This window comes from Mobula birostris, chromosome 2 (genome assembly GCF_030028105.1).
Source record: "Mobula birostris isolate sMobBir1 chromosome 2, sMobBir1.hap1, whole genome shotgun sequence".
NCBI lineage: Eukaryota > Metazoa > Chordata > Chondrichthyes > Myliobatiformes > Myliobatidae > Mobula > Mobula birostris.
Window position 1 is genome coordinate 78,115,172 of NC_092371.1, and position 16,479 is coordinate 78,131,650.

General features: G+C 44.6%; 1 protein-coding gene across 6 annotated transcripts in view; it reads right to left on the bottom strand.

The window, feature by feature from the left end:
* Positions 1–16,479, bottom strand: part of LOC140187862 (protein CBFA2T2-like) — a 221,545-nt gene that overhangs the window by 17,814 nt on the left and 187,252 nt on the right. For 5 of the 6 annotated variants that reach the window (XM_072243664.1, XM_072243658.1, XM_072243692.1 and 2 more), the window contains exon 11: positions 10,596–15,586. The exons of the other annotated variant lie outside the window; for it this stretch is intronic. In XM_072243664.1, the coding sequence (XP_072099765.1) occupies positions 15,314–15,586 (273 nt within the window). In that variant the 3' untranslated portion in view covers positions 10,596–15,313. Of the gene's footprint in view, positions 1–10,595; positions 15,587–16,479 lie in introns of those variants that run through there. 6 annotated transcript variants of the gene reach the window in all.

Genomic DNA, 16,479 nt, shown 5'->3' on the forward strand with positions numbered 1-16,479 from the left:
CTCTATCACTCCGGGTCCCATCCCCCTTGCAAATTAGTTTAAATCCTCCCGAACCATGCTAGCAAACCTACCTGCAAGGATATTGCTCCCCCTCGAGTTCAGGTGCAACCCATCCAATCTGTACAGGTCCTATCTTCCCCAGAAGAGAGCCCAATGATCTATCATGAATCACTAGATTCTGGAATGGTTCTGGAGGACTGGAAAATAGCAAATGTCACTCCACTCTTCAAGAATGTAGAGAGGCAGAAGAAAGGACACTATAGGCCAGTTAGTGGTTGGGAAGATGTTGGGAGTCGATTATTAAGGATGAGGCCTCAGGGTTCTTGGAGACACATGATAAAATAGGCCATAGTCAGCATGGTTTCCTGGAGGGAAATCTGTTGGAATTCTTTGAAGAGATTCCAAGCAGGGTAGACAAAGGAGAATTGGCTGATGTTGTGTACTTGGATTTTCAGAAGGCCTTTGACAAAGTGCCACACATGAGGCTGTTTAACAACCTATGAACACGTGGTATTACAGGAAAGATTCTAGCAGTCACTGATTTGACAGAAGGCAAAGAGTGGGAAGAAAGGGAGCCTTTTCTGGCTGGCTGCTGGTGTCTAGTGTTGTTCACAGGGGTCTCTGTTGGACTGATCCTTTTCTTATAAGTTAATGATTTGGATGATGGAATTGATGGCTTTGTTGCAAAGTTTGCAGATGATATGATGATCAGTGAAGGGGCAGGTAGTTTTGTGGAAGTAGAGAGGCTACAGAAGGACTTAGACAGATTATGAGAATGGGCAAAAAGTGGCAGATGGAATACAGTGTTGTGAAGTGCACTTTGCAGAAGAAATGAAAAATCTGAGGAGCAGAGAGTTCTTGTGCAGGATTCCCTTATTGTTAATTAGCAGGTTGAGTCTGTGGTGAGGAAGGTAAATACGATGTTAGCATTCATTTTGAGAGGATTAGAATATAAAAGCAAGGATGTAATGTTAAGACTTTTTAAAGCACTGGTGAGGCCTCACTTGGAGTATTGTGAGCAGTTTTGGGCCCCTTAGAAAAGATGTGCTGAAACTGGAGAGGGTTCAAAGGAGGTTCATGAAAATGATGCTAGGTTTGAAGGGCTTGTCTAATGAAAAGCATTTGATGGCTCTGGGCCTGTATTCACTAGAATTCAAAAGAATGAGGGGTGACCTCATTGAAACCTGTTGTATGGTGAAAGGCCTTGACAGAGTGAATGTGGAGAGGATGTTTGCTATGGTGGGAGAGTCTAAGACTAGAAGAGCGCCCTTTTAGAATGAAGATGAGGAGGAATTTCTTTAGCCAGAGGGTGGTGAATCTGTGGAATTCTTTGCCACAGGCAGCTCTGGAGGTCAAGTCTTTATGTATGTTTAAGGCAGAGGTTGGTAGATTCTTGACTGGTCTGGGCATGAAGGGATATAGAGAGAAGGCAGGAGACTGAGGCTGAAAGGAAAATTGGATCAACCATGATGAACTGGCAGAGCACATTCAATGGACTAAATAGCCTAATTCAGCTTCTATATCTTAAGGTTTTGTCTCCTCCTTTGAAGAGGATATAATGGCACCAGAGACAGTGCAAAAGACATTGAGTTGAATTCATGGAATGAGAGGGCTATTAAGAGAGGCTGGATAATTTGGGCTTGTATTCCTCAGAGTTTAGAAGAATGAAACTTTATTCAAGCACATGATATTTTTAGCTGGCTTGACAGGGTAGATCCCCCCCCCCCACTACCATTGAGCACATCTACAAGGAGCGTAGCCACCTACCACTTCTTCCTCCCCTCCCTCACCCACCTTGCTCTGACTTCTCCTCTTCCTTTCCTGCCTTGATGAAGGATCTCAGCCTAAAGTGTCAACTGTTTACTCCTTTCCATAGATGCTGCCTGGCTTGCTGAGTTCCTCCAGCATCTTGTGTGTGTTGCCCAGTAGAATCAAGGACCTCCACCATCCAGGCCATTCTTTTTAGTGCTGTCATCAGGGAGGATGGACAGAAGCTTCAGGTCCCATGCCACCAGGTTCAGAAACAGTTATTATCCTTCAACCATCAGGCTGCTGAACTAGGGTGAATAATCTCAACACTGAACTGATTCCACAAGCTGTGGACTCACTTTCAAGCACCAACTCATGTTCTCAGTGTTATTTATTTTTGGCACTGTTTGTGTTCTTTTGCACACTGGTTAGTTGTCAGTCTTTGTGTGTAGTTTTTTGTTGATCCCATTGTATCCACTGTGAATTATTGCAAGAAAATGAATCTCAAGGTAGTATATGGTGACATATATGAACTTTAATAATAAATTACATTAAACTTTAAGCTTAGATATTGCAGTGATTCCTTCATTGGCAAGGCGACATAAACTACAAGGGACCAGTCATTTGTAACTGAGGAGGGTCCAGTGTAGTGAACCTCCTGAGTGTATGTTCTATCTGATCCCATCTCTCATCTGAGATAAAACCCACCCTTCTCTAGTCATAAGACAGGCCCTTCAGCCCATCTAGACTTTTATTCTGCCTAGTTCCATTGATCTGCACCTGGATCACAGCCCTCCCATCTGGTCGAATTACCAAGTGAACATGGAGATTTTGGGGTACAGCAAGTCTGTGTCTTTATTGATGCTTGCTGCATGCTTGGGTGCTCGGTGGAGGGCGCTGATGTTTCTTTTGCTGCTGGGGAGTGATGTTGCCTTGCTACTGCTTGTATGTGGGAGGGGGGCTTTGGGGTTCTAACACTGTGGGCGGCAAGGGAGGAGATTGCTGAGCCTCTGGCGATGATCTTTGCATCACCAATGAAGACGGGAGAGGATCCGGAGGATTGGAGGGTTGCTGATGTCGTTCCCTTATTCAAGAAAGGGAGTAGGGATAGCCCAGGAAATTATAGACCAGTGAGTCTTACTTCAGTAAGTTGATGGAGAAGATCCTGAGAGGCAGGATTTATCAACATTTGGAGAGGCATAATATGATTAGGAATAGTCAGCATGGCTTTGCCAAAGGCAGGTTGTTCTTACATTTTTTGAGGAGGTGACTAAACACATTGATGGAGGTGACTAAACACATTGATGGAGATAGCGCAGTAGATGTAGTGTATATGGATTTCAGCAAGGCATTTGATGAGGTGCCTCATGTAAGGCTTACTGAGAAAGTAAGGAGGCATGGTATCCAAGGGGACGTTACTTTGTGGATCCAGAACTAGCTTGTGCACAGAAGGCAAAGGGTGGTTGTAGACGGGTCATATTCTGCATGGAGGCTGGTGACCAGTGGTGTGTCTTAGGGATCTGTTCTGGGACCCCTACACTTTGTGATTTTTATAAATGACCTGGATGAGGAAGTGGAGGGATGGGTTAGTAAATTTGCTGATGACACAAAGGTTGGATAGTGTGGAGGGTTGTCAGAGGTTACAGCTGGACATTGATAGGATGCAAAACTGGGCTGAGAAGTGGCAGATGGAGCTCAACCCAGATAAGTGTGAGGTGGTTCATTTTGGTAGGTCAAATATGATGGCAGAATATAGTATTAATGGTAAGACCCTTGGCAGTCTGGAGGATCAAAGGGATCTTGGGGTCCGAGTCCATAGGACACTCAAAGCTGCTACACAGGCAGTTAAGAAGGCGTATGGTGCATTGCCTTCATCAATTGTGGGATTGAGTTTAGGAGCTGAGTGTTAATGTTGCAGCTATATAGGACCCTGGTCAGACCCCACTTGGAGTGCTGTGCTCAATTCTGGTCGCCTCACTACGGGAAGGATGTGGAAACCATAGAAAACGTGCAGAGATTTACAAGGATGTTGCCTGGATTGGGGAGCATGCCTTACGAGAGTGAACTCGGCCTTTTCTCCTTGGAGCAATGGAGGATGAGAGATGACCTGATAGAGGTGTACAAGATGATGAGAGGCATTGATTGTGTGGATAGTTAGAGAGTTTTTCCCAGGGCTGAAATGGCTAGCACGAGAGGGCATAGTTTTAAGGTGCTTGGAAGTAGGTACAGAGGAGATATTAGAGGTAAGTTTTTTTTACACAGATTGGTGAGTGCACAGAATGGGCTGCCGGCAGCAGAAACGATAGGGTCTTTTAAGACTCCTGGATGAATACATGGAGCTTAGGAAAATAGAGGGTAAAGCCTAGGTAGCTCTAAGGTGAGGACATGTTCGGCACAGCTTTGTGGGCCGAAGGGCCTGTTTTGTGCTGTAGGTTTTCTATGTTTCTATTTAACTGTCATTCATTCTTTGGGGTTTACATGGATATTTGCGAAGAAAAAGAATGTGAAGATGTATATTGTATACATTTATCTGACATTAAAAGTACCTATTGAAACCATTCCAAATTTCTCTTAAATGTCGAAGTCAGACTTGCACCCACTTCCACTGGCAGCTCATCCCAATCTCTCACCACCCTCTGAGTGAGTGAGTTCCTCCTTTTCTTCCCTTTCAACCTTTCACCCTTAACCTATGACCTCTAGTGCTCATGTCACCCAACCTCCATGGGAAAAGCCTGCTTGCATTTACCCGGTCTGTATTTCCCCTCTCATAATGCTGTACACTTCTACCTAATCCTGCCCCCCCCCCCACTAAACACTTCTTGAAATGCTGCGTCAATTTTAATTCTGTTTTTACTGGGTAATGTTCCTGTAAGTTCCCCGGGAATATTTTACTATGTTTACATTAAAAGTGCTACGGAAAGCGAGTTTTTTTTTAGTTTGATGCTGTGGTGAAATTCTGTGGTTCTGTGTAGGACACTGAAGAACTCAGCAACTTCACCCTGTGGCTGAGTGCAAATATGCAAGAAGTCATTAATAAACACTTCAAATTTTTACAAATATTTATTTACATTTACAACAGAGAAAGGGGAAAAAATACCCGATTTGAAGAAGCACGGCTTGAAAAGAAACACAACTGCAGATCTGTTGCTAATCTCCAAGAATTAGCCACTGCATTGATGGAAGATAGGTCTGGAACTGTACTTCCAACATAGTCCACTGCCCACTCACCCTGTTGTTTGCCCAGACTGAATTTTAAAAGAAGGGACGGGCAAGTCTTTGTCTTGATTGTTGGAGTTAGAGAGTCATAGAGGTAGGCCCTTCAGCCCATCTAGGTTCTGCTTGTGGATGTTTAGGCATATTAGTCAGCCTTCAGGCCTTGAATGTGCTCCACGTATAGGTCTTAATTACATCTGGTCTGGAGGGACAAGCGATATGCACAATCGAGGCTGCCTGACTCACAAATCAAGGTGCTGGGCTGCTGGTTATGTTGAAAGTACTTTCCCTCACAGGTTAGCTACTGCCCCAACAACTCTAGGAAAAGCTCAGACCAAATTAAGTTCTGGTTTCTCATTCTGACAAAGGCCAAGTGCAAGACCTGGCTTAGATATTTGAGATCTCTCTTTGGCAGGAACCTGGGGCCACACTTTGATATGCTGGCACCCTGATCCTTACATACACATGACTGTTCCAAAATGACAGAGATCCAATTGCACTTGATGGTTACCTGTGTCTCTGTTCTGGGATTCACCGCCTGCCAGGGCAGCGGCAGCAGATACTTGTGAAAGAAATCAGAACTGGCGATGTTGGAAATATTACATAAAAGCATAAAACACTTAAAATATTCTGGGAAGAAAAACAAAATACTGAAAAGGATGAGGATTTTCTTTAGCCAAGGATGGTGAATCTGTGGAATTCATTGCCACAAATGGCTGTGGAGGCCAAGTCATTGGGTATATTTAAAGCAGAGGTTGATAGGTTCTTGATAAATATGTGCCAAAAAGGTTTTGGGATGAAGGCCGGAGAATGGGGTTGTGAGGGAAAAGAAATCATCCATGCTCAAATGGCAGAGCAGACTCCATGGTCCAGTTGTCTTAATTCTGCTCCTATCTCTTATGGCATTATAATTATATCCATAATTATTAACTATGAAAAACTAAAGGGAAATAACCACATGGGACAGCTCTTTTGATGTGCCAGCACACAGATCTTGGGCCAAATAGCCTCATATAATACTTTGAGAGCTTTTCATGTTTAAGTAGTGTTCCCTGCAGTATCAAAGTATCTCATCTAACTGGGAGCAAAGATAGACAGGTTTATATTTGTAGTACAGGTTGAAATGATGGCAATTGTGAGAAGTTAAAATCCAAGTATGGGCCTGAAATGAGAATTTGAGATACAGCATGCAATAGGCCCTTCCAGCTCTTCGAGCCACGCCACCCAGCAACCCCCGATTTAACCCTAGCATAATCATGGGAGAATTTACAATGACCAAGTAACCTATCAACCAGTATGTCTGCAATGTGTGAGGAAACCGAAGAACCTGGAGGAAACACACGCACACTAGGGGAGAACATACAAAATCCTTACAGGCAGTGGTGGGAATTGAACCCAGGACACTAGTACTATAAAGCATTGTGCTAACCACTATGCTACCGTGTGCTATTAGAGCCTGAACACCTGGAAACTGTCTATTCAGCCCAATTCATCAACGCCAACTCCATTGCCCAGTGAGCTAGTCACATCTCTTGCATTTGCAATTAAAACATAAAATCCTTAAAGCACTCAGCAGGTCAGGAGCATCTGTGGAGAAATGGTTACTGACTCAGGTCGAAGGTTCTTCATCAGACTTTCAGATGAAGGGTCATTGACCTGAAACATTAACTCCATTTCTCTGGCCCCAGGTCTGCTGAACTGGACATGGAGTCTGCGCAAGGGCCTGAAGAACAAGTTGGGTGTGGCATCAGGGCTCGTTCACATCTGCTCACAGGCTAATCCAAGCGAGATGGCTAAGGAAAAAGCTGAACTCACAGGACATCAGGCCTGGAAGAACCTAGCGGTTCATCTGATGAGTAACAAGTGTCCCTGAAGAAAGATGAAGGAGACATTAAACTTCAGAAGAAGATCCCAAGAGACAGGAACGTGAGGGGTGATTGTGTATGGGTATACGTATAATTTTATGGGCCATAATGACACACTATAATCCTAAAGATAGAAGATTAGGCTTTGTGACACAATGAGATTCAAGAATAGGGAGCCAGCATATTCTGTGCATTTTTATCTCTGTCGACACCCCCAAGAGAAGTGGAAGGCAGTCTTTCACTTATCCTGCCCTGTTATTTTACAAAGTTGAGATCACCAGCTCCATAATTGGATAACAATTTGTTAACAATCATCATCAAATCTTGATGCTGGTTCTTTTCCCTATCTGGTTTTATTTGTGCTTTCACATTCAGGGGCATACACTGAACAACTCCACGACCCCAGAGCCAGCAAGAAATGCAACAATTACAGATTAACATCCACATGTGTCATTGGGTTCCTTAAACTTGCCTCATTTGCACTCCTTCTACTGGTTGGTCACTACTTTGGTTGGTGTGGTGGATTGAAGTGAATGGAACCAACATTAAGAAGGGAACATTTAAACGAGCTGATGTTGAGAGATCTCCAACTGATTGTTCATTGAAAATGTAACATGATGATCATGCGTCTTAGGTAAAGAGGACATTTTTGGTTTGGTATGAACTTCTTCGTTGCCTGTGGAAGGGTGGATTGAAACAATATTGTTCTGATAATGGGAGTGGATGCCATGTCTTGAGAAACCAGAAGTTAACTTTGCACAACCTGAATTTACATATTGCACAATTTGGGACAAAGTCACCAAACTATTGGCTGATTAATTTGTCACTTTATACCAGCAAAAAATATATACACATCTGTGAGGAAAAATCAAAAACAGAACAAGTCTCTTTGTAGCAGGGGTTCCCCACCTGGGGTCCACAGACTCCTAGCTTAATGGTATTGGTCCATGGCATAAAAAAGGTTGGGAACCCCTGCTTTATATGGATTCTCCTTGGGATACAACAGCGGTGGTGGGATTAGAAGCTCCTGTAACTTCTGTCAGGGTGGATTAATAGCACAAAAGAATATGGGCAAAGTGTCATAATCAATAGAATGGCTAGTGTTACAAGTGCATGGGGATAATAGATTGCTTTCGACAAGTATGCTTAGCCGGGCTTGCTGAATGGCATCCCTTATACACCCAAACCCACACGTTGAAAGCCAGCATGATCAACTATTTAGGAGGGGCAGATGGGAGCAGAAGCAATGGGGGTTATCAGCAGCAACGGTGCAAAGTTTTGTAAAATATACAGCATTCGCCCAAACTAACCTGTGCTGGTTTTTAGTTTTCTCCCATTCCATTTGCATATCTCATCTGCAATATGATTTTTTTAACCCCCATCCTCTCTCTTGTACTCATCCAATTTTGATCTAAAAGTACTTAATCTTGAAATCTTGACTCCTTGTATGGGAGGGATTTCTGCATTCCAACCACTCTCTGAAGAAAGACAATTCTTTTTTGCTCCTTTATTGGATTTAATAATATAAAGTGGAATATTGAATCAGCTGTATCGCCACAACTTCTGAGAAAGAAGATCAGGAATGTGCATGTCTTATCCAATACCACATATCTGAATTATCCCCACTATTTCTACCCTTTCACTTGTCTGTCAATGATTAGAGCTGAAGCCCATTGTGGAGACAGAAGGGAGGGACCAATGTCCTAGTCATGGGGACAGCTGATCTGCCCCTTCTGTTAACACCTCCTCCCTGACCGTCAAGTTCCATTAACAAAAGCTGGGAAAACCCTTGCACGTTGGTGGCATCAGATGCACCCCTAGAGTGTACTTGGTCTTGTCTCCAGGCAAAGGGAGGAGAGCTTGAGGGGTGGAGGGAGAAGAGATTAGTGTGGAACAGCAACTTGACAGGGTATCCAGGCTATCATCTGTGGTAGTCCTGAAGTACCAATTCATTGGTGTGAAATGCTGACTCTTTCTCTCTCCCCAGTCACCATTTGACCTGCTGAATATTCCTATCATTTTTTTTTGTTTCTATCCAGAGGAGGTCACCAGTGGATGTGGCCCGTTTAGTGGAATCTGGTCAAGTATCAGATTGGGAATCTAAGCAACTGAGTGGGTAATAATTCCATCACTCTTCTTCCCAAATGGAAGTATCTCCTCCCTTTCTGTCCTCCTCACTCTATCCAGTTTGGACCTCAAAAAGCCCTTAAATAGATTGCTTTAATTTTAATTTTATATTTCTTGGAATGAGGAGAAAAGGAAACAATGAAAGTTGCAGGAAAGATTCAGACTTATTCTGCACCTTAAAAGACATTTCAAGTCACAAGTCATTGGATGCAACTCAATAGTGTAAGTCACCAAATAATGGAGATCTTGGGGGTCAGCCACCAGTGTCCTAGAATTCATTCCCAAGTTCCAGGAGTTTGGTCATGTTGACAATCTCCCAGAGATTCTGGGTCACATCCAGTGGGTTGGCCGATAACACCATTTTAAATGGTTTAATAGCACAGGGAGTATATTTGTGGGAGGGCAGTAAGGGTGTTGCAAGTTTCTGTGCCAATACCTTCACGATGAGTCCAGCCCATAGACACAGAAGGTGCAGGAAGACTGGAATCAGTTTCATCTAATTAATTTCTCGAAGTGGTGATTACGTCAGAGTGTCGCACACACCAATGACAGAGAACATATAAAATAAAACGGTGGCAGAAGACAAATTGCCATTTTTATCGGTTGCTTACACAAATTCTTCTTAAATAAAAAAAAAGACAAAAAAAAAATCAGTAATCACAACACGACAGGTTCACTGAAGAGAAAGAAGCCATAGGCCACAGAGGCTGCTTTCAATGACTTCAAAACTACAACATCTTACACTGACCATTCACAAGTGAAACAATTATAAACTGGACTTCTCATTCATTTACGGAGACACATACCCGAACAGAGGGATTAGTTTATTCGGCTTTCTTTATCTTTGTTGAATCCTGAACTTTGAGGTTTTGGTTGTTGGCCCAGCAAGCTAGGCCCTCTTCAACTTTGCTAAGCTAAAGAGAGAGAGAGTTTGGCTTCGGTAGCTTGGTTTGCGGAGTGATAATTTGGTTCAGTTTTTTGATTTTGGTGGACACACACACACACTCTCTCACTCACACAGTACGGAAGGCGCAGCGCTAGCAGTATGCTTCCAACCTGATCACAGCCTGGGATACCTGAAGGCCCCTGGTTTTACTCGGGATTCTGTAGGAGGACGCGAGAGGAATTAAAGGCAAAAATAAGACGGTGTGCTGTGTAAGGGGTTCTGATCTGCACTGATCTTAAGACATTCTGTAAACAGACAACAAAGATTTCACTACAGTCTTAGAGGATAAAATGGGCTTGAGATTAGAGCAGCTAGAAGCAACAGGGTATGATACAGGAGGATGTGATTTAATGGTGTCTAAATGCTCTATAATTCAGTGAAAGACACTTATCACTGCAGGTGCACTAAGGTATAAACTCCAATTTAACTCAGGCACAAAATAATCTTCAGATGCTGGGGTCAAAGCAACACTCACAACACGCTGGAGGAACAACTCAGGCACAAAATAATCTGCAGATGCTGGGGTCAAAGCAACACTCACAACACGCTGGAGGAACTCAGCAGGTCGGGCAGCATCCGTGGAAAAGATCGGTCGACGTTTCAGGCCGGAAAGGATTCCGGCCCAAAACGTCGACCGATCTTTTCCACGGATGCTGCCCGACCTGCTGAGTTCCTCCAGCGTGTTGTGAGTGTTAATTTAACTCAGGCATTGGAGAAAGAAATTTAGACTGGATTAGTATTCAAAGATTTGGACATGAGATTTTTTTTTCCAGCCCTTTGAGCTATGCCATGCAACCCCCAACAAACCTGTTTAACCCTAACTTAATCATGGGACAATTTATAATGACCAAATAACCTCAGGAGGCACGGTAGTGTAGTGGTTAGCACAACGCTTCAGAGTACAGGCGACCAGGGTTCAATTCCTGCAAAGAGTTTGTATGTTCTTCCCGTGACTGTGTGGGTTTCCTCCAGGTGCTCCGGTTTCCTCTGAGAGTCCAATGACGTACTTGTTCGTTCATTGGTCATTGTAAATTGTCCCATGACTTGGCTAGGATTAAGTCAGGGGATTACTGGGCAGTGTGGCGTTTAAGGGCGATGTGATTCAGTGGTATCTCAATATCGGGTACATCTGTGGACTGTGGGGTGAAACCAGTGCACCTGGGGAAAACCCACACGTTCCACAGGGAGGAGGCACAGACCCCTTTATATTGGATATTGCAGTCAGGAGCACACATATCAGAAAATGTGAGTTCAAATCCCAAAATGGCAGCTGATGGACTTAAGTTCAGGCCACTGAATGAAACATAACAAGAAGTCTGCTGGAGGAACAAAATGGATCGAGCAGCATAATTTATTTTTATCCATTTCCCCTCTCAGCCCCAATATCCTCCCTTCTCCCTGTATCCCTTCATGCTCTGACCAATCAAGAATCCATTAATTTCCGCCTTAAATATACTCAATGACTTGTACTCCACAGCTGCCTGTGGCGGTGAATTTCACAGATTTTCCAGCCTCTGGCTAAATAAATTCCTCGTCAGCTCTATTCTAAATAGAGGCCCCTCGCTGTGCCATTGGGTCCTAGTATAGTAAACATAGGGCTGAGAGGGAAATGGATCAGCCGTGATGAAATGGCCTAATTCTGCTCCTCTATGGTCTTGTATATTGTATTTAGAGATCCAGTGTGGAACAGGCCCTTCCAGCCTGTGTGTGATGGTATTTCTGAGTCGCCATCCAGGACTCTCATGACTGACAGTAGTGAAAACCAAGAGGAAGCAACTAACACGATGAAGGAAGCCCTGACCACCAGCAGAAACTGAGGACCTTCATTGCTGCCCTGAACACCAATGGTGTAATGGGCAGTTAAAAAAAAAGGAACCACCCAGAGTTTTTTTTTACAAAAAGCAACAGCACCACTAAACTCATATAAATCAATGAGTTAGAACTTTGATTCCTTGATTTGTTCACTTGCAAACTGGCACTGGAGAGGGTTCAGAGGTGGCTCACGAATTTTCTGGGAATGAATGGGTTAATATGTGAGTGGTGTAAGACGGCTGTTGGTCTGTACTCGGTAGAGTTTAAAAGAATAGAGGGGGGGAGAGGAGTTGGGGGAAATTGATCTCATTGAAATGCCTCGATACAGTGGACATGGAGAGGCTATTTCCTGTGGTGGATGAGTGGAGGACCAGAGGGCCGAGCTTCAGAATGGGACATTCCTTTACAACAGAGATGAGAAGGAATTTCTTTTGGCAGAGGGTGGTGTTTCTGTGGAATTCATTGCCATTGACAGCTGTGGAGACCAAGTCATTGGGTATATCTAAAGCGGATGTTGATAGGTTCTTGATTAATAAGGGTGTCAGAAATTCAGGTGAGAGTATGGGGTTGAGAGGGATAATAAATTAACCATGATAGCATAGTGGAGCAGACGATGGGGTGAACGGCCTAATTCTGCTCCTGTGTCTCATGGTCTTATAAACTGATTTGATATGCAGATTCTGTTCCCTGAGTGGGGCTGGTGTCCTAACAGTTGACGAACAGCACGGGACCCTCGGGGACTCTACTTCAATGCCAGTTAGTGGAGCAAGTCTGTGCACTGCAACTTCGGCTAGCCAATGGTTGGACAGTGGGAGGAGGCAGGAGTTCCTGTAACAAAATCTCCAGGAATACAGAAAAGGAGAGACACCACTCTTGGTCAAGGGGTATGTATTAAATGTAGAACTCTCCACTATCAAACCATCCCTTGGGCAGAGCCAGGGAGGTTGATTACCAGCCTGCAGACATGCAAGGTTCCATCTGACGGTTCAAGAGACTGGAGGTCACAGGTAGGACTCTATTCAAGCACTGCTGAGGAGTGCCAGTGAATTTTCTAAGTGGCAAACGAGGCCAATTATACCTTATTATAGAAAGACCTTGTGAAATCTCCAAGAATACATCCAACCGGAGCTTATTATCTCTAGACCCCAACTACGCACCAGAAAGGCATAAATTATTCATGATGGTAGACAATCCACCAATCAACAGTCAAAATTCACCAGTGGCACCGCTAAAACTTGCCGAACGCCTTGTCTACCGGGGACTAATTACAGGGCAATTGGTCATTCAACTCTGCTGCCTGGCAATATTTCCAAAACACAGTGTTACTGAAGGCTAGTGGAAAGATTTCTCAGTTGCATCTTGTTATCTGCATTGTTTGATGAGCTGCAACTATCCAGTGGACAGCTTGAGCCCCCAGAATGTGTAATTGGGTTACTGGCGCTGACATTCCCAATGTAATTAGACAAAGATCATATGGAGATCTATTTAGCAAAAACAAAAGTGCTTAGGAGTTATCTGAAACCATTAGTGAGGTGTCTTTCTTGCCTATTATGTTCCTATTTGCCCATTGTGAGTACCCAATGCGTTCCAAGCCATCAACTGGTTGTCTCTTTGCTACAATGGTCCAAGTTTGATACCTAATTCCAGGGAAGGTCATTTCATTGGTATACGCAGTTCGGCAAGTTCCAACAAAAGGAAGCCTGGCTGTCGGTGAAAGTTCTGAACAAATAACTGTCTTGTTTGCAGTTTTATTTACCTAGTGGTTGATCTCCCATGGAGTCACTCATGGCAAGGGTCCCAGTGTGTCCAAGGTGGGCATCGGTTGATAATTGGCCTTGTAAAGCAAAATGAAGGATAGGATACTGACGTCAATTCTGTCCTTTTTTATGTTTTAGCTGGCACCTGTATTAGATACCTCAAATGAGAATTGCCAAGGCCAACACTGGCCCTAGGATTTGTGATGTGATTGGATGCTGGTGTGCTGTTGGACCAATTGGCCAAGACCTATAGAAACATTAAAGAGAAGTAATTTGCAAGAGATCAGTTCCACAAATGGGTTAAGTTAATTATTCATGGCATAGTGTAACCCTCTCTAGTGGGATTCATGCATCGTCACCATGGAAACCAGATGGTGTTCCCAGGATGCTTCAGGTGCATGATCTGTGAATGACGCACAGCCAATAGTAAGAGGCTGTTGTGGTAGTGCAGTGTGGACCTCTCGGAACAAATTTAACCTTCATTCCCAGGCAACTCCTGACAGCCTCCAACTAGACTCCTTTCTCACTGAGGATCAGTGGTGGTGGGAAGCAGCACACAGGGATTGGAGGGTCAGGATTTGCTTTTGGCAAGCTTGGATAATAGAAGAGCAAGCAACTGTTTCCAATACCTCACCTTTTGCTTCCCTCTTTACCCTGCCTCTCCTGTGCTGTCTCTTGTATCAGAAAGTATTATTTCCTCTATTTTATTTTTGTAAGATATTTATCTTCTATTTTCGGTCAGGGAAAGAGAGAGTCTTTGGCCGAGGGCATTTAAGTATCTCAGGCAGCTGTCTAGCATTGACCAGGGAGGAAGTAAGCAGGCACCACGTCACCAGATACCTGAACTCCCGACAGCCGGGAGGCCACACTCACGGTTCCCACGTCACCACAACTTGTGTTTTTTTTTTAAAAATGACATCTATGTGCCTTGAGCTTTTTACTGTTAGCGCACAACGCGGATCGTTCACTTGCTTTGAGGAGGTTAAAATGGGAGGCGAAGAGATACTTCTCAAGAGGTCAGTCGTTTCAAAACGGTGGGCAAGAAGCAGGTCCCCAGCCACAGGTCAACAGGTCCATCCTCCCACCATTTTCCTGCGGGAAGAGCCATCAGCAATTGCTTGGCTCTGTTAAATGCCCTGGTGTGAGGGACAGTCAGGGCAGAGAACTGGATGTAATGTCCCCCTGCAAGGGCGCACAACTTCCGCACTGCAGGTTCCCAAAGGGCTACAGAGGTTGATTACAAAAAAAAATGTTTCTTCATCCTCCTCAAGAGCAGCGAGATTAAAAATTGCCACATTGCTTTGACTTTTTTTTTTAAAGTTACAGTCTCTTGAAAGTGTTCCGCTTTCATCAAGAGGTAAAGAGTGCTTTGAATACACGAGGAATTGACGTCCCAGGTCCCTTTCGATGGCTGTGGAAACTGCTCACCTACACCAGGAATTAAGTCAGGGTGTGAAGGCGGGTCCTGTGGAAAGGCAGCATGGGGGCAGGAACACACAACGGGAGAAACATGAGAAGGTTAATATCGACGTATAGAGCATCCAGTCTCAAATATCTGTTGCAAAGTCTTAAAGGCTTGAGCACTCTTGTCGGGTAATCAATTCCACAGTCGATTTCTGTGTGTGAGAGTCTTTGCCATTTTGTTGGTTTGGAATTTCCGAGGATGTGTGCACTCTTGTGAATATTAATCTGATGTAATCTTTCTCCCCCCTCAATCAGTTGCTGATTTATTTTTTGTTTGAAGTTGGGATCTGCACCGGATACCAAACCACAGTCAGGCTGTGCGCAGGGATGGGGGGGGAGTTAGTGGTTTCCTTCCTCGTCGGTGCAGGTCGGAGATCGCGTTACTGGACGCCGGCGTCAGGGGTGGCTGGGGTGGCTGACCTGGAGGTGACGGTGGACGGTGGGGTTTTCTCCAGGGCGGGGCTCTTCTCGCCCTTCGGGGCCTTGGGGACGGGGCCTCCAGCGGAAAGGGCCTTGGCCTGGGCCTGCAGGTTCTGCCCACAGATGCGGTGGTGCTTCTCCCAGTCCTTGTGCTGGCAGAAGGAGCCACAGTAACGGGCTGCATTGCACCCGCTGCAGGTCTCGCTGGCCTTGCGTCCGCAGTTCCAGCAGCTCTGAGGACAGAAGAGAGGGTTAGATGTCAGAAATCAGTCTTGGGGGAGGTCAGAGGTTACCCTCAATGGGCAACACTCTTGCTTCTGAGTGAGAATGTGGAGAAGTACCTGACACTAAGAGAGCTCCGTGCCACCTTCAGGATAAGATAGAGACTCACAGTATGAGGACAGGCCCTTCAGCCCACTGGCCCATGATTCCCATCTCTACTAGTTCTACTTGCCCCCATTTGGCCCCTAACCCTCTAAATGGAGTCACAGAAACGGGCCCTTCAGCCCATGTAATGCATGCCAAACTATTATTCTGCCTCGTCCCCTCAGACTACACCTGGACCAGAGTCCTCCACACCCCTCCCCATCCAAACTTCCCTTAGATGTTGAAATCAAACCCACATCCATAACCTCCACAGGCAGCTTGTTCCCCACTCTCACCACCCTATGAGTGAAGAAGTTCACTAAGGTTCCCCTTAAATATTTCACCTTTCATCATGACAACTAGTTCTAGTCTCACCTCACCTCAGTGGAAAAAGCCTGCTCGCATTTATCCTATCTATACCATTCATATTTTTGTATACCTCTATCAAATCTCCTCTCATTCTCCTACACTCCAGGGAATAAATTCCTAACCTATTCAATCTTTCCCTATAACTCAGGTCCTCAAGTCCTGGCAACAGCTTTGTAAATTTTCTCTACTCTCTTTCAATCTTACTGATATCTTTCCTGTAGGTAGGTGACCGGAACTGCAGACAGTGTTCCCAGTTAGGTCTCTTTGCTATCCAAGCAACTTTCCAAATACTTTTGAAATGTCGTTCATGTACCTGTGTCAATTCTTTCTTCTGGCAGCTCATTCTATCTACTGACCAGTCTCTGGCGAAAAACTTGCCTCCCCTATTTCC